The 24,860-nt window shown below is 38.0% G+C and overlaps 1 protein-coding gene across 1 annotated transcript in view; it reads right to left on the bottom strand.

Moving 5' to 3' along the window:
* utp18 (UTP18 small subunit processome component) overlaps positions 1 to 24,860 on the bottom strand; it is a 78,587-nt gene that overhangs the window by 23,605 nt on the left and 30,122 nt on the right. The window contains exons 7-9 of the mRNA XM_089122802.1: positions 10,935 to 11,109; positions 10,748 to 10,848; positions 10,560 to 10,650 (exon numbers count right to left, since the gene is read on the bottom strand). Coding sequence (XP_088978928.1) covers positions 10,560 to 10,650; positions 10,748 to 10,848; positions 10,935 to 11,109 — 367 coding nt within the window. The remainder of the gene's footprint in view (positions 1 to 10,559; positions 10,651 to 10,747; positions 10,849 to 10,934; positions 11,110 to 24,860) is intronic.

Here is a 24,860-nt window from a genome sequence, read left to right as displayed (position 1 = left end):
CTAAGTTATCTTTCGAGTCTTATTATGCTAATACTGTTAAATACACACAATGTGTACATAAACAGGCTATGTCTAAAGTGAAAGCAAACATTTGAGAGAATATCTGGTGTAATATGCGTCTATATTAAACACGTCGCGTGCTGGTCTAAAAGCGACAGGAATAAATAGTACTGCCGCATGTCCTTAAAGTGATAGTTCACAAAAACAAACAAAAAAAAAAAAATCTGTCATTATTTACTCATTCTAATGTTGTTACAAACCTTTATTAATTTCTTTCTTGTGCTGAACACAAAAGACGATTTTTTTTAATGTGGGTAACCAAACAGTTGCTGGTCCCCATTAACTTACAGGAGAACCTATAAAAAACTATAGGGGGACCAGCAACTGTTCGGTTACCCACATTATTCAAAATAACTTTTATTTTCAACAGAAGAAAGAAACTTATTCAGGTTTAAAACATCTTGAGAGAGTAAATTAAGACCATTTTCATTTTGAGGGAACTATCCCTTTAGTAAAAAAAAAAAAAAAAAAACACACAAGGAAAAAAATCACTCACTGACTGAGAACTTTAATAGTAGCTTTAATAAGAATCAATTCATTCAGTGAAGTCTCTGTAGTGTTTTAATTTCATATTTGTTTAATTTAATTACTTTCTTCAATGCTACTGCTAAATACACCTAGTGCATCTGAAAAATAAAGCACTATTTATTTAATTTGAATATTAATTTGTGTAATGTTTATCTTGTCTTATTTTTTTAATAACAAAGAAAATAATGACAAAGATTTTTATCTTTGCCATTGGCCTAAATGTATGCCTTTGATACCTAAGGCTTTGTTTTTAACATAAGGACATTAGTTTGGCTGTAATGAACAGCCACTTGCAAAATATTAAAACCAACTTGAAAAAGAATCGTGATAAAAAATCGTGATCGTGATTTTCCTAAAAAAATCGTGATATGATATTTTTTCCATATCGCCCACCCCTAGATCCAGTTATTATGTTGATGGAAAACAACATACTGGATGGACTGTAGTGGAAGCTGATGGAACTGTTGAAGAAAGGAGCTCTTTCTGGGCAATTTTCAGCACAAGTAGCTGAGCTTATAACACTTACAGAAGCTTTTGAATTATCTGATGGAGAACGAGTCAACATCTATACAGATAGTCGTTATGCTTTTGGTGTGGTCCACTAAAGTGGTGGAAATAACGGTTGATGGACACAGAACAGTAACAATTACACACCGAGCCGCGTGAAGTCAAAATACATCATTATTTTAAATCGATATTTGTGTGTGGGGGGGGAGTTTTAGGTATGATTTCTATTAAAGAGTTCGCATATTCACTTTTCTTGAAAATATTTGGCTATTAGATCTATTGAAATGCTTTAGTTTGTTTTCATATTATAATAATATAATATGTCCACAAATTGAAGCATTTAAACTGATATATTATTTCACTTCAAATACTTCAATTCGTTTTTTTTTAATATTATATTAGGCCTCTTTTGTATTATATTATGAGCCTAAATAAAGAATCTAACAAAGGTATTGTTTAGGTTATATTAGGCCTATTTTATTATATTTTAAGGCTAAATAAAGAACCTTACAAGGGTTGTTTAGGGCTCATTGCCAATAAAAAGTTTGAAACCCCTTGCTAAAGAAAATATTGGAAATTCATAAGCAACAAACAATCATTTAACTTCGATGGTTTAATGCTTCCTGTACACAATTTATTGACTGTAAAAAAATACTTTATGGTTTTCCCAAACCATCTCAGTGTAACAGCTTACTTTTCTTTCTTACTATATTCTTTTATTGTAAAGAATTGAACTGTCCTGCAAAATATTTTGTAAATGTATTTTTCAGTATTTATTGGTAAAGACTGTACAGTTAACAGCACTGGAAAAAAATATCAGATAACCTAAAATGTGCTTGTTTTTCACAAATATGATTTAATACCAATACGTTACATTAAGGGTCAAATAAAATATAAATGGCACATTCAAGTTAAAAGTTACAAATGAATGTTGAAACCATTGTTTCTAAATATGATGTACAGGTCAGGTATAAAGAATATTTTTGCTCAGGTGGTGAAAAAATAGAAAAAAATTAGAGGGAACATTGAACTGTGTTCACGATCATAGGCCCTGTCCCAAATGGCACACGTCATATGAATTTTCAGTGTTGTGTACTTATGTAATGCGTCCGTTAAATCCATGACTGTCTGTAGGGTGTCTCATTTTTCATTTTAGTTTTCAGAAGGTTGCTCACGCATACATTTTGGTTGATATGTGCCCTCGATGCGCACTTTTGCAGAGCCCACACTGTTGCAAGCTCTTCGGCACACTTCTTTTCGACAGTCAAAGCAGTGTTACATTTGTGCACAATAACCCTAAAGGCACCAGGGTGGCGGTGCCACCGGCTGTATATATATATATATATATATATATATATATAGCTGCGAGCAGCGATGAAGGGCCAAAGGCGGCGGTACCGCCACCCCGGTGCCTTTAGGTAACTAAAGGCACCGGGGTTGCGGTGCCACCGGCTTGGGCCCGCAATCGCTGCTCGCAGCTATATTTATTATTTTTCTTACGACTATTCGGGCACTTTTGGGGCCCTTAACATGCTCAAAAACTCTTGAAACTTTGCACACGGGTCAGAACCCGTGGCCATCAGAGCTGGGCTGAAGCTGGTACCCGGGCGTGGCAGGGGGACTCGACAGAGCCCCCTTGAATGGGGTCCGAAAACTTGGTCCATAAATCAAACACGCTTGCATGTAATAAAATGAAACTCGGTACACATATAGATCTCATCATTTCATATATACTTCGCACTTTTACTTTTTACCCCAGCCCAACAGGAAGTCGGCTATTTAGGGTTCTTTGTAAAACACACGCAATGGTATTTGAAATACTCCTCCTAGAGCACTGATCCAAATTCGACGAAACTCGACCAGTTTGAAGTCAAGACATTGAGGATGAAAGCTTGTGTGGGGATTTTTGATATCTCGAACGGTTTGGCCGTGGCGAGCAAACAAATTTATGGCGAGAAACGTGAAACAGGAAGTGACTATTGTGAGTCAAAGTTATAGCGCCACCAACTGGCAGCAGGAAGTGTGTCACTTTCAAAATGCTTTGAAATCACCCTCTTATTTTTAACCGATTTGCTTCAAACTTCATCTGTATAATGTAAACATACGGCAGATGTAGACCTGTGAATGGATTCTTGATATCTTTGAAACTGTTGCCGTGGCAACGCATCAAACTTTACCATTATTTTTTTATGCTTTTGGGACTCTTAGCACGCTTGAAATTGCATAAAACTCGACAGACACATCACATTTATTAGCCAGTAGACATGTGCAAAGTTTCAGAAACGGGCGTTGTGAGGGCTCAGTAGTGCCACCTTTTGACAAAAGTGGGGCTGTTAGTTTTATCTACAGTTACAAAAATCGTTATGTATGTTGTACTCCAGGAGTCGGACAACTTTCTAATTTACACTCATTAGCTAGGACCCAAAGTAAGTTAGATATTTTTGTTTGAATGTAGAGAAAATCTCAGAATTTTGCCAGTCTCTCAGTGTCTCTGTGTGTGAGTGAGAGGAGGGGTGCCTGTCAGGTTAAATGTAACCCTTTATTTGCTGTGTGCGACGTCTCTGGCTTTTTCGTGGGCCTTAACATCCTCTAAAACTCTTGAAACTTTGCACACGGGTCAGAACCCATGGCCATCAGGGCTGGGCTGAAGCTGGTAACCGGTCATGGCAGGGCGGCTCGACAGCGCCCCCTGGACTGGGATTCGAACATTTGTCCATAAATCAAACACACGTGCATGAATTAATATGAAACTCGGAACAATTATAGATCACATCAGGCCAAACAACTTTCGTGCTCTAAGTTTTACGACAGTTCAAATGGAAGTTGGGAATTATGGGTTGTTTTAATAAATGTCCTAGGAGAAATACATCAAATTACAACGCATGTGTTTACCAATCACAATCAAACTTGGTGTGCATGAAGTCAAGACATTGAGGATGCTAAATTCCGGACGGATTTTTGATATCTCGAACGGTCTGTCCGTGGCGAGGAAATGAATTTTATGACTAAAAAAGGACACATAAAGTGTGTTATAACTTTGCTCATTTTACCTACAGTTACAAAACTTGCCACATATATTGTTCTCGTCAAGCCAATCAACTTTCTAATTTAAAGTCATTCGCTCTAAGCAACAGAAAGTCAGATATTGTAGTTTGAATGGATTTATTTCCCCTGCAATTCACTCTCACTCTCTCTCTCTCTCTCTCACACTCTCTCTCTCTGTGTGTGGGTGTGTGTCTGTGTGAGGAGGGGAGGGCTGTTGTCTGTGTTTGTGTGTCTGTGTGTGTGTGTGTGTGTGGCTGGCTGCGATTTTTCCTACAAGTCCTTGTCTCTAAGTCCTTGTGTTTTTGCTTAACAATTTTGTATTTTTTATTAAATGACAAAATAGGCATATAACCCCCATCTTTTAAATGTATAGTTTGCTTTAAATAAAAGTAAGATTGTATTTGTAATTGAAGCTGAATGAATTTAAAATTCATGTGTTATATTTCAATATATTTGTTTTTATTAAAATTTTTAAACACTAACCTTATTCTCATCTGAAATACAAATATTTGTTTCTGTATAAAATAATACTCTGACTAAAAACACGTTTCTTTTTTTAATCAATGTAGAATGTGCAACTTAAAAAAAAGATTAGTGCTCTGTTTGATGACAATTCTGTGTGGGGGGGGCAGGGGGATTTCTCTGTTGGGTGAGATTTAATTAAAATTTTTGTTTTTCAAGGTAGCATTCTAATCAGGTAAAGCAAGTAATATTCTCTGTCTTTATATATATATATATATATATATATATATATATACAAATGTATATATATATATATATATATATATATATGTATGTATGTATGTATGTATGTGTGTGTGTGTGTGTGTGTGTGTGTGTGTAAAGTGTAGGGGTGTGTGATATGACGATTTTTAATCGTGGACGATTAAAATGTCTCCACGATCTGCTTTTGAAGAAATATCGTAGTATCGTGTTACAGTGCATTCTATCAGTTCAGTTCTGGCGCCCCGTCTCAACTGTACAACGCGAGGCAGCCTACACATGATCACACGTTAATGAACAGGTACGGGACACTGCAATTCACAAAAGTTCATTATTTGCATAAGCCTTGCCGGTTTAACATTTAATTCAGGCGCTGATGTGCTGTTCTAACGTGCGCTTTCCTGACCGCATAAATTACCCACGACAATCACAGGCACTAGAAGCCTGTCAAACAGCGCCTGAATACTGGACTAAGTTATCTTTTGAGTCTTATTATGCTAATACTGTTAAATACACACAATGTTTACATAAACAGGCTATGTCTAAAGTGAAAGCAAACATTTGAGAGAATATCTGGTGTAATATGCGTCTATATTAAACGCGTCGCGTGCTGGTCAAAGCGACAGGAATAAATAGTAATGCCGCACGTCCTTAAAGGGATAGTTCACCAAAAAAAAAATAATAATAATAATCTGTCATTATTTACTCACTCTAATGTTGTTACAAACCTGTATTAATTTCTTTCTTGTGCTGAACACAAAAGAACGATTTTTTTTTTATGTGGGTAACCAAACAGTTGCTGGTCCCCATTAACTTCCAGGAGAGAACCAATATGAAACTATAGGGGGACCAGCAACTGTTCGGTTACCCACATTATTCAAAATAACTTTTATTTTCAACAGAAGAAAGAAACTTATTCGGGTTTAAAACATCTTGAGGGAGTAAATTAAGACCATTTTCATTTTTGAGGGAACTATCTCTTTAGTAAAAGAAAAAAAAAACACAAGGAGAAAATCACTCACTGACTGAGAACTTTAATAGTAGCTTTAATAAGAATCAATTTATTCAGTGAAGTCTCTGTAGTGTTTTAATTTCATATTTGTTTAATTTAATTACTTTCTTCAATGCTACTGCTAAATACACCTAGTGCATCCGAAAAATAAAGCACTATTTATTTAATTCGAATATTAATTTGTGTAATGTTTATCTTGTCTTATTTTTTTAATAACAAAGAAAATAATGACGAAGAATTTTATTTTCGCCACTGGCCTAAATGTATGCCTTTCTTTTTTATTTTGTTACCTAAGGCTTTGTTTTTAACATAGGGACATTAGTTTGGCTGTAATGAATAGCCACTTGCAAAATATTAAAACCAACTTGAAAAAGAATCGTGATAAAAAATCGTGATTTTCCTAAAAAAATCGTGATATGATATTTTTTCCATATCGCCCACCCCTAATAAAGTGTATGTTTTTTTTAGATAAAGTAGAATTTCTATAACTATGTGTTGAACTAATAATCACTCTTGTGTGTGTTAAACGCAATCTACTTAATACAAACAACTTCATTATAAAGGTAAACAACAAATCCAAAAAATACATGATTAAAATCTATGACAAAAATGCCATTATAAAATATATTAGTGGATAATACACACTGCTCTTTGTATTGTTGTGAAATACATTCATGAAAAACAAGATCAAAAATCAAAAAGATATATTATTATAGATATAGCCATGGCTACTATAAAATTGAAACAACATGTTTTAAATGTATAGCACAGATGTTTAATGAGGCGGCAATATACAAATTTCTAGAACAACATGGACCTGAACAGCTGGTTTTCACGGAGGACAGTGAAGAGGAAGAGGGTGCAAATCAAACAGCTCATTCTCAGACTACACATGCAGCAAACAGCTTAAGTTTTCAGTGCTCTGAGGTTTTTAGTGCTTTTTCCTATCTATTATTAACATATAATAGATGGGACAGAACAAGAAAGGCAATTAATAATCTGTCATTGCATCACTGCATTATGATATGAAAGGCTCAGTACAGTGCGGCACAAAGCACTTATGCGCATCCCGACTGGAGAATGATGCGCTTAAAGCCACATGGAGTTACAGCGTGCAGCACGTCGAGTCCGCATTGATGCAAGCTCTACAGCACACTTCTTTTCGACAGTCAAAGCGGGGGTTACTTTTTTGCTTGTTGTGCAGAATAACCCTAAAGGCACCAAGGTGGCGGCGCCACATATATATATATAAATATAAATATAGCTGCGAGCAGCGATGAAGGGCCAAAGCCGGCGATACCGCCATCAGATACCGGCTTGGGCCCGCAATCGCTGCTAGCAGCTATATTATTATTATTGGTTCTTTCCTTTTTTTGTTCATAATGATAAACTGTGAATGCTGAGATTAGCAAAAGTTAAAATAAAACATACTTTGGTGAAGACATGAAGTTTTGGTGGGTGACTGGCATACTAGTCAAATAACAGTCTGATCAAGCATTGCTAGTGGTGATCAGGTAGGCTTTTGTGTAATCTTTGTTTATTGTTGTTTTTTCTCATGAAATTTCATTTCCAATAAGAATCCCCCAATGGCTTTTAGTGCAAACCATTAGCCCAAATTTTACGCAAAGTAACTACTTAAACACTAGTTAAAGCCCGAATTACGCAAAATAACTGAGTTGAAATCATTTGCTGACAGCTTGGTCCCCCCCAGTTAAAAATCCTATCTGCTCCACTGAAAATAATACAATCCCTATCAAATTCAAATACTTTTGGGGGAATTGATTGCTTTACAATTAAAAAACATGGTAAGTCTTTTAACACCGGTTATTACATACATTGTGAATAAATCTATTGAAGAGAAGCATCTTTCCCAGTGTATTTAAAACAGCAGTTATAACCCCAATATACAAATATGGAGGTAAAATTGAAATAAGCAACTACAGGCCTATTAGCATAATGCCTGTAATATTTAAAATACTCGAGAAAGCCATCATAGAGCAGCTAACTGATTACCTCAACTGTAATAATTTGTTGCACCCCATGCAGTTCGGCTTTAGACGCAATCATTCCACCGATGCAGCCTGCTGCTATCTGACGGAAAATATAAAGGCCAGCTTGGATGGAGGGGGCACAGTGGGGGCCGTGTTTTTGGACTTACGAAAAGCATTTAACACGGTGAACCACAGTGTCCTCCTGTCTAAGCTTTCTAAGTATAATCTGTCAATAGAGACATTAAATTGGATACAATCATATCTTGCAAACAGGTTGCAATGTGTGAGGTTAAAAAATATATTGTCCACTCTGAAGCCCAGCACAACTGGGGTCCCGCAAGGATCAATTCTGGGACCCTTGTTGTTTAGTATTTATATCAATGATCTCCCAGCTGTGTGCAAGGGCGTGGATATCATCATGTATACAGATGATGCCGTCATCTACACACATGGGAGGACTATGAACAAAATAAGAAATTGGCTAAAGTCTTCTTGCTTAACACTAAATACTAAAAAACTGATGGAATGTATTTTGCTAAGTCAAACAAATGTAAAAATTTGCCTAACATCTATTTTAATGGGCAAAAATTACCATTGTGACAGAGATAAATATTTAGGTGTCCATCTCAAACGTTAAGTTTTAAAAACATATTAAAAGAATGTCTAACTCTATTAATTATCTCTATTTGAAATTTCTATTTTCAAACATATTAGGAATAGTTTGACAATTGAGGCAGCTTTCATGTTTTTTAATGCCATAATTTCTTCTCACATCACTTATTGTTTGTCCTGTTGGTCTCAGGCCAACGAGACCACAATTAGACCACTCAGATCAATCTAAAATCAGGCGTTAAAGGTGCTTGACAGAAAAGCCCAGGGCTATCATCATTGCAATATTTTACGTAAATACAAAGTACTAAGTTTTGATTCCCTAATTTTATTTACAAATTTAAAGGGTAACTAAACACCAAAACAACTTTTTTTAGTTAATGATCTGTAAGAATGGAGCTTCATAAATGCTGTTCATTGATTCGAGTACATTTTTTGACAATTGAGTATAAAGTGTTTTGATTTTCAAATATATGGTCTAAAAACGTCCGAGTGCTGCCCTCTTCAGGTTAAACGGAAAGCTCCTGCAGTAGGGGTACTTGCTGACGTAGCGAACTCTCAGACGCACTCTGTCACACCCTTGGTGCGAGCTCACCACGCCCTTGGCAGCCCCTGGTATAAAAGCATCTGGTTCCGTCAAAACTACTGTAGCGAGTCAGGAGTTGGATTTATGAGTATTGAAAACGATCAGGATAGCATATAATAGCATCTAGTTAGCATAGCATTTATATAGTTATTTAGATTATTTTTGAAAACGACCAGGATAGAGTATTGTTGCATCTATTTAGCATAGCATTATATAGATAATTTAGATTATTTTGTGTAGCTAGTAGCATAGTACAGTTAGGATAGCTTCAAGTTAGCATAGATTTATCAGTGTTTAGTACAGTGATCAGGATAGTAACGGAATAGAGGTGGACATGGGCTTCTCCACACGCAGTGCCAAACACTGCTCGTCCTGCATGGACTCCTCCACCGCAGCGGCGTCTTGATGTGAGTGATCATGGATATTTTAATCACAATTTATGGTTAGGATAAAGTTAATCCTCTGGGGTCGACAAACGAGCCAGTGCATTTTGCTGGATTTTTTCATATAGCGGCATAATATCAATATGAATATATGCCAGCGTGCGCTATTGAGATCAACTCGACGACATAACTCATCAGATGCCGGTCGCGATGCGGGAGTTAAGACCGCAGTTTGAGCCAGCAGCTCGAATGGATTTGGCCCTGTGTATACATACAATTCACCCTCATCCACTTCAGGTGAAGGTGAAGGTGAGGGAGAAAAGTCCTCGACTTCAAATGGCCGCTCTGTTGCAAAGGCAGCTACTTGAGTCACTCCAGACCAGTCTCGCTCTATTTTAGAGTCTGACAGCAGCTGTCACTCACGGCGGGTCTCAGGTGCACGCCCCCTAGCCCCGCTGGGGTCTGCCCATTTTTTCAGCATTTTTCAAATATTGCTAGTGGGTGGAGTCAGGCTCTGACCAGGGGTTTAGTTACCCTTTAAGAACTGTTTTTTGAAAAAATTCATAAAACTTTATTCGGAACAAACAAACCGAACATCTCAAATCAACGGTTCACAAAAATGTGGCTATCCCGAAAAGATCCTACGCCTTTGCACGGACAGCTTATTCATTTAAAATCATAAAACAATGGAATCAACTCCCCAACAGTTTAAAGCTGTCTGTAGATGTGAACCATTTTTCTCAAAACTTAAAGAAATACATTCTTGAGAACCAGCTGTGTCAGCATCAGTGCATTTAATGTATATATTATGGGTAGAGATGGTCTTTTGAATGTGTTCTCTCATCTTGTACACCTGATTGTTTTTATACATGACCTTCATAGACTAATATTATGTGTAGCTTACATTACTATTGATAGTTGTTTTGTAATGTAATGTTTTATAATTTGTGTGCACCTGACCGGGGACTGCGGATGAAAATTAGCTTCGGCTAACTCTGGCACAAAACATCTCTTCGTAAGACTAATGTATTTTGTGCATTGTCCCTGATAAATAAATAAAGGAAGGAAATAAAGGAAGGCAACAAAATATTAGAGCACACCCTGCTGAGACTCACCGGAGTTGGCGAAGATCTGGCTGCCGTCTGCAGTGAAAGCGGTGGCACACACCGTCCCGTTCAGCTTCATGCTGCGCACCACTTCCCTGGTCTGAGGAACACACACACACACACACACACACGTCACTCAGCAGCCGAGCGCAGGCACTGACACACAAATCTCTGCATTACAGCGAGTGAGTCTGTACCTTTGAGCTCATGAGATGCAGAAACCCAGAGGATCCGAACAGAAGAAGAAACTTCCCATCGGGAGAAACCTGGAAGTCTGACACCTTCTGCTCATTCAGACCTGACACACACACACACACACACACACCAAGGTCAGGGGAAACATGCTTCACACACACACCACACGAGTGGCCTGGGGACGCTCACCTCGTACGTTGGAGATGGGGATGACTCTGCCCTCCATCATGTCGTAGATGTAGAAGAGCTTGTTCCTCCAGCCGGTCGCCACGATCTGCTCGCCGTCAGCGCTGAACGCCGCCTTGTTCACCGGGAACTTCTCCAGGTGGATCGTCTGGATCTTGGCGTTGGTCTTGCCATCCACCTGGAAACCAGGAACCGCAGGGTTATCATCATCATGTAGAGCAGGTCCTTCAAAACTGACCAGACCAGCACAGTCCACACCAGAACCATCAACCCCCTCACAGCCAATCAGAAGAGCGTGTGGGTGGAGTCTCTGCACTCAACCAAATCAACACACACTCACAGCCAATCAGAAGAGCCTGTGGGCAGAGTCTATCAGGATAGAGTCATATCAGGATAGTTTAAAATATCAATATAAATGGATACATATAACAAGAGGTTACTTTATGACAAATTACAGAAAAAAAGAGTACATAGTAAAAAAATAAAAAATTATTTAATTTCATACTCTAATATGTACAGTCTCCGATGTTAAATACCTTTACAATTTCTATAGTTTACCTCTTTTCACATCAAGATGCAATTTTAAATATCTATATAGACTGATACATAAAGCAAAACATAAACGTATGCATATAGCCAGTTACAAGAAAGGAAAAAAATCCAATTCCATGTTTAGACCTGGGTATTGATTAGCTTTTAAAGTGTAAATCCAAAAAGATTCTCTTTGCAAAAGTTTGAGTCTATCTCCCCCTCTTGGTGATATTTTAACATGTTCTATCCCAAAAAATTTTTAAAGTATCGCTACTTCCGTGGTTCACCTCTCTATAATATAGAGCCATAGGGTACTGGTAGTTGCTTGTTCTTATTGTATATTTATGCTCTGCTAATCTTTCTTTAAGTTTACGCTTAGTTCTTCCAATATAAAAACAACCACAAGGACATTCAAGTCTGTAGACAACGAATGAGGTATTGCAATTAATAAATGAATACTGTATTCGCGATTTGATGTCACATCTGTAAAAATATTGGTCTTTACCATATTGCTACAATGATTACAGTTTCCACACTTATAATTACCTCTTATTTTGCCTAGCCAGGTTTTATTCTCTACAGGAGGCATATAGCTTTTCACAAGACTATCTTTTAGAGTAGGAGCTCGTTTAAAGGTGATAGTAGGTACCTCCGGCAGTATATCTCTCAACACGGTATCACTTTTTATTATATCACAATTCTTCTTGATAATTTGCTTTATCTTATTAGCTTGACTACTGTATTTTGTAACAAAACTTGGTTTGGCTCTTGTTGTCGCCCCTGTTTTTGAACCATCAGCTGTTCTCTACCAAATTCTTTTACTCTATTGTAGGCTATATCTAGAGTCTTATGTTTATACCCTCTTTTCTTAAACCTTTGAACCATGTCTTGAGCATTTTTTTCAAAAACATCTTCAAAATCACATATGCGTTTAATCATTTGAAATTGTAAAGGTATTTAACATCAGAGACTGTACATATTAGAGTATGAAATTATTATTATTTTTTTTTTTTTTACTATGTACTCTTTTTTCTGTAATTTGTCATATAAAGTAACCTCTTGTTATATGTATCCATTTATATTGATACTTTAAACTATCCTGATATGTAAATGTGATCTGTCTCATCTAAAGTAAGTTGTTCCTATTGCTCTTGGTCAGGTGATATGTGCAGATGAGCACCTGTGACTTTAGGTCATGGGACTACATGCAGATATATAGCTTGCAGTCTACTGACTGCCATTTTGAATTTGCCCTGAAGAAGGCCAATGAGGCCGAAACATGTTGGCATATGTTTTTAATGCATAGCCAAGTTTAAATAAAGGCTTTTTTTATTTATTTTCCTTTTGAGTGCCTCAGAATTACCGTTTATCTGGGATACATGAAACCTCATTGCCTATAATTAGGCTTTTCGCAATAGCAAAGGCCATAAACATAAAGTGAAACATAAGTTCAACCTCAACACAAAAAACAATGCTTCTATTCCCTGAGAGTGAGGATACTTTTTTCACGTGAAATTAAAGTGCAGGATTTGGAAACACGAAGCTCTCATCTAAACATAAAGTGCCACTGTAGCGTTATATTAAAATATCATAACATGAAATCCAAAATGTTCCCACACACCGGACATATACCATAGACTTATACGACGCGACGCTGGCGCATCCTCCAACTCCCTCATCTCTCCCACTTGACATTTCTCCGCGTGCCGTGACCTGCAGCGCTCCATACTCCACTGTTACTGGCTTGTTTACTAACTTGAACCGGCGCTGCACAGAGCGATCGGTAATGACATCAAATACCGCGAAAGTGATTGAAAAGCATACGGAGCCGTCACTCTCGCGCTAGTTTGATGTTATTCACCGATCGCTCTGTGCAGCGCTGGTCCAAGTCGAACAAGCTTATGTCGCGCAAAAAGAAAACACGTCACATACGGGAAAGAGGCTACATTGTGCATGCGTCGAACCGTGAGACGCACACACGCTCCGAACCGAGACAAGCGAACCGAACGGTACCGTGCCACCCCTAGTAGAACGTGTGACAGACAGTTATACGAGTTCGATTTGTGAACATTTTCAACTTTCTGCTAAGATATATGTGACTTTTTTGCAACGACAATGCAAGGATTATGAAATCATGCAAACCCCGCATATTTTGCACTGAAATCAGCAATTTCTGCAGCGGAAGTGCGGCGTATTTGAAAAAAATAATGCAGAATATGAATATGCAGACTTTGGCTGATTATGCATTGAATTCAGCGATCGCATAATCGCGTTTTTCTGGTGGGACTGAAATCAACTTGGGTCGGGCCGATGGACGATATCATCGTCCGTCGTGATGGCTGACAGACATCACAATGTTTAGACGGCATCGGCAGTCCAAAATCTGTCGGATCGTCCGCTTTTTGTCCCGCCAAAGCCTTTTTTGATCGGCGAGTGTTGTAGAGTAAAATGACTGATGCGTTTGACAGGGTGCAAGCAAGCTGAGAGAGAGAGAGAGCGCACTCACAGCCAATCTGAAATCTCGCCAATCTCACTATTGATCTGAAATATAGCATTTTCTAATATTTATTTTACATTCATTCAAGTACAATTACCAAACATACATCAAGGTCATTTTGTCTTTTTATTAATTTAATTAATAAACTAATTATATGAAACTATGGTCAGTGCACTACAAATAAAATGGTTCTATGCCTTTATTAATAAAACTTAAACAACTTAAAAAAAAATACGAGGTTTAAGAGATTTATAAAAATGCCTTCTGCATTTTTGTTTTGCTTTTCACTCCATTGTACCGAAATCGTACCGAACCGTCTGAATGTCTGAACCAAGGTATGAACCCACTTCATGACTTCTGTACCGTTCCACCCCTAATGCAGTACAATTTCATTATTATTCATTACTATCCAGAGAGCGGCTTACTATATATAATTTGTGCGACCAAATCATGTTTTACGCCAGTAACTGAAAAAGTTAGTAGCGCAAGTGCCACCAGTGGAAAAGGTTAGTGTAGTTCCCTGGCTTACCATTTCATGATGCTTACCATTCTCATATTACGATTCTCAAATGTGTAAGTGAGTTTGTTTGTCGTTAAAAAAAAAGAAAGAAAAAGATCTTTATCTGTAACGTGAGATGGACGCCGTGTTTGGGCCACAGTTCAGATATTTCTGTCTGTTGGATTTATTACAGTGCGGGAATTCATCGGTTTCTCTCGAAATACATGAAAGTAGGTGGCCGAGAAAAATAGAGTTGACTTTATAATTATTTACATAGTGTCTCTCTGATATGAATAAAAACTGTCTAACTAAAAATGTATTGTTTTGCTATAATATATTATATATATTTAAATGTCTGAAACCTAAAATAAATATCATGTGGTTAAAAGTTAAAAACACTGAACAGTTGTGATATAGCCTATGACAAGCGCTGCACGCGTCAGTCTTTGGCTCAGTGCCAGCCATAGCGCAAGCTGCACGCAGTTTGAATCTGTCAGTTATGTCACTGTACATTCGCTCCATAGACTCGAAATTGCTGATAAGATATAGAGGAAAATATGTAGTGGAAAATGAGAATATTACAAAATATTACAATTTTTAATATTCCAGATTTTGAATATTATATCACTTTTTTTAAAAGGCATTTGACTGGGTAAAATCTCTTAGATGGTGTGTGACCATGTTCTATATCACAAATCAGTGTGAAAGCAAAATGGCCAGGATCTGTGCATGACTCAAGAATTTTAAGAGATTCACATTTATGAAAATTATTTGAACATGGTAAGGAAAATTATAAATATCAAACTCACGGTATTACATACACTTATGCTGAGAACTGCATTTTTCCATTAAACAGGTGATTACAACAGGATCCTGCATGGAGACAGGTGTTGTATGACCCCATTCCCTGACCCAAACCCCAGACCAGTTACAATGCAGCTCTAGGACAAGGGCACACAATGACATGAGCTTTGGCCAACTAAAGGGAAGATTTCAGGATCTAAAAAGCCTGAGGGTTGCACCTGACAGGGCCTGTGACATTGCATGTGCCATATTACACAAAACTGCCAACTAGGGCTGGGTATTGAGACAATTTTCACAATTCGATTCGATTTCGATTCACAAGCTTGCAATTCGATTCGATTTCGATTACGATTCGATTCAATATCGATTATTTTGGATATCAGTTACAATAAATGGCAAATTTTCTCAAGGGAATCAAATCTCTTAAATGGTGTAAACTATGGGAGTCTAGTTGTAGCCTACTAGGCTTCATTAGCCTAATATGAAGGTAATAATTAACTGTTTTGTAGCTATACAAACACTTAAATTACACTTTTATTTATTTTTATAATAAGAAGATTACATGAAATATAAACATTTAAATGGTGGCTGTCATAAAACTTGCCAGATTTATTCAAATATGCATTAAATATTGAAGAACACTAACGAGTGTGGACTAACGAGTTTATGTGGGTTTTCTGAGGTAAATATGACGATGACATTGATTACAAGCTGTTTAACTGACGTCTTTCCACGGTTGAAACGCTGATTGAGCGAATCAATGTGCCATGATACAGATTTGGATAAGTTGTACTCTATCTTTAACAGACTTTCAGATGCTCATTCATGTTTATTTCTTGCTGTAACTGGTATTATTAACCCGGAAGAGAGATCAGCGCTGCTGCTTCTCCAGAGCGATCTCACGCCACAGCGCCAAAACGCTATTTATGTTTTTAAATTTCTAAAGAAAATGGACGTCATTTGAAGATTGAGACTTTGTTTCATATCAATAGTAACAAAGGACAAAGATTATTGCGATTTTTTTGGATGTCAGAAATAATAGGCATAGGCACAAGTAGAAATCAATTAAAGCCGTCAATTAAATTAAAGCACTTCCTCCAAAGGACAGTCATCTGAGAAGTTTTCTTCACTCTCCAGTGCAATGTGATTGATAACTCACGTCAAAATATTTTTACATTAACATAAGTTTATCAGTTTTTACTTTCACAAGACAAAGCAATTTATCATTACTCAAGATTTAACAGTTGACTAAACCAGACAATTTGGATTATAGGTCTACTTCATTTAATGCAGCAACAAATTATTTCACAGTGTACAAAGATAATTTAAATCTCATTTCCCAGTGATGAAGGTGTTGCTACTGGTCCCTGATGTGGGTCTGGAAGAGCCGAACCCAGGGATGCCCTTCACAACAGGGCAATTCACATTCAACCCAAGGGTCAGCTCTTCTGCCAGGGTCAGGAGCATCATTATTAGTTTTTTTTCTCAGCCTTTTTCCTGGTTGCTTTTATAAACAGACAATCATTTATTTAACAGTGCCTTTTTAAAAGAGACAAGTAGGCCTATAAGTCCTAGTAAAATTACCATTAAGTAGAATATTTTTGTACTTCACTTTCACCATGTCCATTATTATAGTGTGGTGACTCGACATTACAATGAACAAAGTAATTATGAAATTATGAAAATAAAAATAAAATAATAATAAGTTATTAAAACATCTAACATGGCCACCACAAACGCATTTAATTTGTCTTCTGGTTTTGCCAACACTCTCTCCTGGCTTTTGCACACTTTGAGGTGTTCCCTGGCGTTTTAATTAAAGACTGAAATTTGGCATAACCTTGCATTAAAAGCGCTTGCTCTGCTTGGGAGAAAAATTGGGCGTGTTCTTTGGCCATGCTGAACAGCCAATAGCAGCGTTGCTGATCACTGGTTCTGCTATCGATACATGTCCTCTTTTAAACCAACGCGAAGTTATCTCAGATAACTCAATCCAGCGATACTAATCATAAACAGGTGTGTTCGAAGAACCCAATTAGCCGGATCATGATTAGCACGATGATATCATCTTAGATGTCTCATTTGATCTCGAATGTTTTAAGCAACGTACGAAGAACGAGTCCCAGAAGAGCCTGAGGGCGGAGTCTCTGCACTCAACCAAATCAACACACACTCACAGCCAATCAGAAGAGCCTGTGGGCAGAGTCTATGCACTCGCAACCAAATAAGCACAAATTCATAAATATTGCACTATTTAACATAAAAAAAAAAAAACAGACTGAGTGACTGAAACAATGTTTGTCATAAAATGCACTTGTTATGTTTTGTATGTTGCTAATCATAACGGGAGTGATGTTGGCACAAACACATTTGCAAGAAGACTTGTGTTTTTCAGAAATCAGATCTAGCGCAAGTCATGATGAGAATGGTCTGTTTGATTCAGGTGTGTGTGTGTGTGTGTGTGTGTGTGTGTGTCTCACCTGGAACAGAGATATGGAGTGGTCCAGGTGTGTGTGTGTGTGTGTGTGTGTTCTTGTTTATATTACATTTTGTGGAGCAAATGTCCCCACAAGTATAATAAAACCTGAAAATCACCTACATTGTGGGGACCAGCCAGAGGACCCCATGAGTAGTCTGGATGCCAGCCCGAACTCCGCCCACAACATTTTTTGGTCGGGAAGTTCGGTCTGGACTCGATCCATTGAGGAGTAATTATGATCAGGCAAAAAATGAACGGGCCAATCAGATTGCCAGGGCGGGCTTTATACGATGATGGACAGATGATCTGCAGGGACGTAATCATCACGTTATCAAAGAGCGCTAACTAGTTTCCCTCAGAGATGACTGCAGCTAGAGAATTGAGATGTATAGATTCCGCTGTCGCGTCTGTTTTTAAAATTAATCGACAGCGCATTCATTTTAATAGACAAACAGAAAACTGCATCAAGGCATTTGTCGATCGGAAAGATATTCGGCAAAAGTGTAACTTATCAGCTGGCTCTGACGGTCGCTAAGTTAAGAAGATGGGACGTAATGAAAAGCCTGTGGTCGTTGTGGTTTCTCCTTTGGTCGCACTGATGAAGGACCAAGTGAAAGAAGCAACACTCGTTATTTTACTTCTAAAATAAGCAAGTTCTTCTGTTGTTGACAGCTATGCTATGCAAAGTATTTGACTTACTGCGTTGTCTGATTGGTTGTAGGTCTGTCCAACTATCCAATTGAGTGCAGAGTTTTTTTTCCTCGTTCGGTTAAGACAAGCCTCATAATCAAAGCCCTATGGAACGGTCTCAGACTCATTTTCTCAATAGAAAATGAGTATGACGAAGTCAGGCTACCCCAATGAGGAAAACAGCGTATAAATCATACTAAGCAATGTTTTTTTGAAAATGTAAAAATGCAGAATGTGAGGGGTAGGTTTAGGGATAGGGGCAGGATAAGGGGATAGAATATACAGTTTGTACAGTATAAAACCCATTACGCCTATGGAGAGTCTCTAAAAAGATGTGTGCGCCTGTTTGTGTGTGTGTGTGTGTGTGTGTGTGTGTCAGGGCTCCAGACTAACTTTTTTCACCTCCGTCCTGGAACCGTCCAGAAAAACAATTTGAACCGTCCTAAAGTGAATGTCAACAGTCAGAAACAATGTTGTTTCTGTACTTTGTTATCATCATCCATAGCTGTTAGTTAACTAAAACAATTCAGATGACTAAAATATAATGGGTTTAGTTCAACTGTAATGCATTAATTTCGAATTTCTCTAAAATTTCCAAACCTACATACTTCAAGAAAAACAATCTATTAAGCAGTTAATATGAATGATTTTAAAGTTTGAACATGCAATACAGATACAGATTTAACTACTGTGACTTAAAAAAATACCTTAATTTTTGCCACACAAAATTATTATTTATCTTGCCTGAATGTTTCCGCTCATTGCATTTTTACAATGGGGTAATGTTAAGAATTTACACAACACAAAACTTGATTAAGCTTAAATTGTTCAATTAAATAGAAAAAAATTGCACAAATAAATGCAATAGAATAAAGATACAAATAAAGAGAAATTAAGAGAAAAGTTTTTGAATAGGTCTAACACTAGTATTCATAGACAGAAACAGAATAAAGTAATCAAACGGAAAATAACACTGGATAGTATTTTAGTCCTAAATAAATTAAACACATAGGCTATTAATCCTGATTCCTTGAACTTGAAGCTCTCTTTTGTTGTTTTAATGACCGACACATATGGTCGCTGTCACTTTAAGAGCTAGTGCACGGATTCTGTGTTCATTATATAGCCTACTGGCATGCGTTTTATGCTTTTTATTTAAGACAGAACCGACTATGTTTACACTATTATACTCACGAAGACCGAAATTGACACATTTTTGCGTGTTAAAGCAATATAATCCGTGAAAAATAACTTTTGTTACTGCCCAGCTCAGCTGTTCTTGAGGCGGATTTTCTATGAATGTGAGCATATAGAATATCATCCCAGAAAGCGCGCGAGCACTGATTAGTTTAAAATCGCTTGAATGTTTAAACTGGTAAGACTTGTGTCATGCCGCTCTATCTGTATCAGTAGTTACATGTGGTTTGTTTAGGTTCATAACCATAGTAATACAGTTTTGCGCATGTGCGGAAACAGGAAGTAAAAATGCCCATGCGGTGAGCGGCTACAGTAATGTGTGAGCTCTATCTGTCGTCAGTTCTGAATCCATCGCTTTTCCTTTTCCCCCTTTGCTAATGCAACGTCTGTGAGTATTTATCGTTGTTTGACACTAAGTTACTGCTTATTTCAATTTTGTAAAATTATTGAGAAGGCTAAATTAGCTTTCTTTATTGCTGCTGGTCGTTTTTACTAGCTCAATTGTGATTATCAGATAGGCTAAACTGCTATGTTTGCTAAGCCCTGCTTGTGATGGCCAGTATTTAAGCCACACAATTTGGTGATAAATAAAAGGACATTACTATGGTTTGGTTTAAGATCTTTATTTGTCATTCTATTGAGTCAGTGTACGGGCTTATTTGACTTAAGATTAAAACAAAACCCGCTAAAATTCATTTTTGGCTAAAATGTGATCTATAAAAACATAGCTTAAACGTTTCATTTTGTAATAAAGATGACTTCAAATGTTTAGTACCTGTTGTGTTGTGGCATGGCCCAGCCTGGTGACAAAGAGATTCAAACAAGAAGTTGATCTGTTTTATGGGAATACTAAAGGAAATTAAACCGTACCAACTCTGATGTATTAGAGGGGACATAGGAAAATGTGATGTCTTGATCAATGTGATGTTTGTTTAATATGATTCTTTTGCATTAACTATAATTTATCCTTGGCTCTAAATTTAGTTAAATGTATTGTTTTGATTCCAGGGTTTGGGTTGTTATTGTTGTGAAATTTTGTATGGCAATGTTTCCCCCTTCTTTGGTTTCATGGTGATGGCCACCTCTTATAAATTCAGTGTATGTTTGTTTAGAGGGGTGGTTACTTAATGTACCCTGGGAAAGGTTGTGTTGAATTTTGTCCTCTGTCAGTTTGAGAGGCTCAAGCCCAACTATGTCCAATTTGAACACTGGCTTTTTCGTGTGATGTAACCTGAATGGAACATAATTTTTGGACTTTCTTGTTTTTAACTGTTACAAATTTTTTCACCTTTTTCCTCTCAAATGAGGCTTGATCACTTTTTATCTTGTGTAAGCAAGATTTAATAAACTTCACAAGTGAAGACTACTTTGCTCCCTGGTTTGTGGCAATGGACTATTTTTTTTGAGATGTGATTTGCCAAAGCACATGGCAGATCCATCGCAACTGGTGTCAGAAGTGGGATGCCAATAGGGGCAGTAGTGATTTATTTATTTATTTATTTTTTTTTGCCCTGTGACCACACACCTGGATTTTTTTGCTTTTCCTGCCCTTATTCAAGGATGGGGCCAAAGAGAGCTCTGGCGGGGCAAGCTAAGGAAGTTACGGAGGGAGCCACAGGAGGACGGGACGGTGCTGAGATGGAGATTGGTAACCTTTCTCAAGATGTTTCTCTCAGAGAGCTAAAGGATCTGTTCCAGACACATATTACCATGCAACAGGCGCGAGACAGTCGAATGGAGCAAGAAGCAGCTCGTCAGGAAGTGCGATGGAAGGCCCTGCACCACCAATTCAGCCAGCTTCAACAAGAAGTGCCTATGTACATATGGACATTGTTGAATCTCTTGACTATCAGAAAGTCAAAACAGCCATACTTAGCAAATATGACATTAACTCTGAAAGTTATCGTCTGCAGTTCAGGTCTTCTGAGGTGGGGAAGGATGAAAACCCAAAAGAACTATACGTAAGATTGAAAGAACTGTATCACAAGTGGGTTCAACCTCAGAATCGAACCAAGGATGAAATTGGTGAAGTGATTGTGCTGGAACAATTTTTGCGCATGCTAGCCCCTGACTTGCAAATATGGATTAAAGAACGTGATCCAAAGACTGCGTCAGAGGCTGCTGCTTTGGCGGATGTCTTCCTGTCAGCTCGCCAGAAAAATCAAGTATGGACTTACAACCAGTGGCGGGGATTCAAAGAACCAAAAACTCAAGCAACTATGTCTCAGGTCGGGACCAAGATCACAAGTGAGGGTAAGTCTGTGGGTGATCGGGGTGGTCCTATCAATCAAAGCCCTAGCCAGAAGTTTAATAGTAGGAAGAGTGTTGTGTGTCATCAATGTGGACAGGAGGGTCACATTAAACCTAGGTGCCCCAACAATCCTTCTGCCAATACTTATTTGTGTTGTGTGCCACGACCTGTCCTGACTGAGCAGAGAGGTGTCCCCTTGCATTATGAGGCTGTAGTTCTTAATGGTCAGGAAGTATGGGCCTTAGTGGACACCGGTAGTATGCAGTCATTGGTTATAACAGATTTAGTTTCAGAGAATCTCAGAAATTCTGTTTTGAAGGTGCCTATACGTTGTATTCATGGAGATGAGAAACGTTATTCTACAGCAGATGTTCATGTAGAAGTGCAAGGACAGGTATATTTGCTGAATGTTGGTCTGGTAGATGATCTTCCATACTCAATGCTTTTAGGCCAAGACTTACCAGTGTTGTGTGATTTGTTACCGGGTAGGCGTGACTGCTAGTGTTGTTTTTGGCGGCCTGTTTTAATTTTAGTTTTAGTCTAGTCTTTGTGTCAAGCTGACATTTTAGTTTTTGTTAGTTTTAGTCACCTTCATACTCTTTTTAGTCTAGTCTAGTTTTAGTCGACGTAAACTGATGACATTTTAGTCTAGTTTTAGTCGACGAAAACGGATGACATTTTAGTCTAGTATTAGTCGACGAAAACTGATGCCATTTTAGTCTAGTTTTAGTCAATGAAAATTTTATTTTAGTCTCTTTTTAGTAGGCAATTCTATTTAACCCAGTCAATGTATAGGAAGCCTACCTAGTAGTAGGCTAGCCTATACAAAACCAATTTTTTTTTATTTTAGCCAAACCCATTTCAAACAATATCTTCTTATAGTTTCCTTCTTATATTATTGTTAGCTTATAGACTCAAGAATACATCCAGGAAGACGCTCTGAATTTAATTTACAACATATTTATTTTACCAACCAAACATGTTAGTAGCCTACACACATGATGAAATGAAAGTTTTTCCAAATGTCATTTCTTCTTTTTCTCCCAAAGATGAATCCCTTTCTCTCTGTCAGACTTAACTTTGTTTGTTGTCGTTGTGTGCTAACGCCTGTTTCACACATACTCCAGTTGCAGTGCGTATGTTTCCCGCACCCATGTTACAGTTATAACAGTTACAGCTTGCTCAGTTGGGATTATTTAGTGTTTAGCAATGTTGTTGATCTGTGTTGTGCTACTTTCATGTTATCACTGTGAAGCTGCTTTGATACAATCTGTATTGTGAAAAGCGCTATATAAATAAATGTGACTTGACTTGAATGTGACTTATAGATTAGCGCTCATACCGCGCGCTCTAGGACGGGTGCGTGCATAACAGCAGAGCAGAAATCTACACAGTACCTCAACAACGTGACACAATGGATGTAGGCTAAAATACTGATTTGAAATAAAAAATAGAGAATAAATGTTGTGATTGTGGTACAGCCGTAGATCAGTTGCGCACTGCAAACGCACATGTGAAAGCAATAACGCGCACTGCTCCTGCATACACACTGCAACACGAACCGCATACACGCTACACGGAGTGTGTGTGAAACAGCTATAACTCACGCAACTGCTTCTTCTAAATAATGCCGCGAGTGGGGCTTGAGGATCTGAAGTCGCATGCGTTTGCACAGTGTGATCTAATGCAGCCCCTGAAGTGACACAGGAAACAGAAATGCTGCATACTAATAATGCAAGTAGGCTAAACGAGACAATCTAACGTTAAAAAACATTTCGGCTCGTCTCGTTTTGGTCAACGAAAATGAAGAGACATTTTAGCATAGTTTTTATTTTTGTAAACCACATTTAGTCTCGTTTTTATTCGTCAACGATATTGCATTATACATTTAGTTATAGTCATCGTCACACGACCAGCATTTACGTTGCATCTCGTCTCGTTTTCGTCACGTGATAAAGGTTCGTTGACGATGATATTTCGTCATAATTTTCGTTGACGAAAGCAACACTAGTGACTGCAATATGGCTGAAACGCGGTCTATGGTTAGGAAGAGAGAGGAAGATATTCAGTATGTAAGAGCATTGCCTTTCTTTGGTTCTGATTTAGATGATCGACCAGGAAAATCCCGTAAGTCAAAGAGGCAAAGGAGACAGGACAAATTTAACTTTGTTGCAAATAGTACTGAAGAAGAACCCCTCTCTGAACAGTCAGGACAGGTCGTGGCACACAACACAAATAAGTATTGGCAGAAGGATTGTTGGGGCACCTAGGTTTAATGTGACCCTCCTGTCCACATTGATGACACACAACACTCTTCCTACTATTAAACTTCTGGCTAGGGCTTTGATTGATAGGACCACCCCGATCACCCACAGACTTACCCTCACTTGTGATCTTGGTCCCGACCTGAGACATAGTTGCTTGAGTTTTTGGTTCTTTGAATCCCCGCCACTGGTTGTAAGTCCATACTTGATTTTTCTGGCGAGCTGACAGGAAGACATCCGCCAAAGCAGCAGCCTCTGACGCAGTCTTTGGATCACGTTCTTTAATCCATATTTCCAAGTCAGGGGCTAGCATGCGCAAAAATTGTTCCAGCACAATCACTTCACCAATTTCATCCTTGGTTCGATTCTGAGGTTGAACCCACTTGTGATACAGTTCTTTCAATCTTACGTATAGTTCTTTTGGGTTTTCATCCTTCCCCACCTCAGAAGACCTGAACTGCAGACGATAACTTTCAGAGTTAATGTCATATTTGCTAAGTATGGCTGTTTTGACTTTCTGATAGTCAAGAGATTCAACAATGTCCATATGTACATAGGCACTTCTTGTTGAAGCTGGCTGAATTGGTGGTGCAGGGCCTTCCATCGCACTTCCTGACGAGCTGCTTCTTGCTCCATTCGACTGTCTCGCGCCTGTTGCATGGTAATATGTGTCTGGAACAGATCCTTTAGCTCTCTGAGAGAAACATCTTGAGAAAG

The sequence above is a fragment of the Pimephales promelas genome, chromosome 18 (assembly GCF_988280905.1).
Source record: "Pimephales promelas chromosome 18, fPimPro1.hap1.1, whole genome shotgun sequence".
NCBI lineage: Eukaryota > Metazoa > Chordata > Actinopteri > Cypriniformes > Leuciscidae > Pimephales > Pimephales promelas.
The sequence above is the reverse complement of the archived record's forward strand: the minus strand, read 5'-3'. Positions and strand labels throughout refer to the sequence as shown.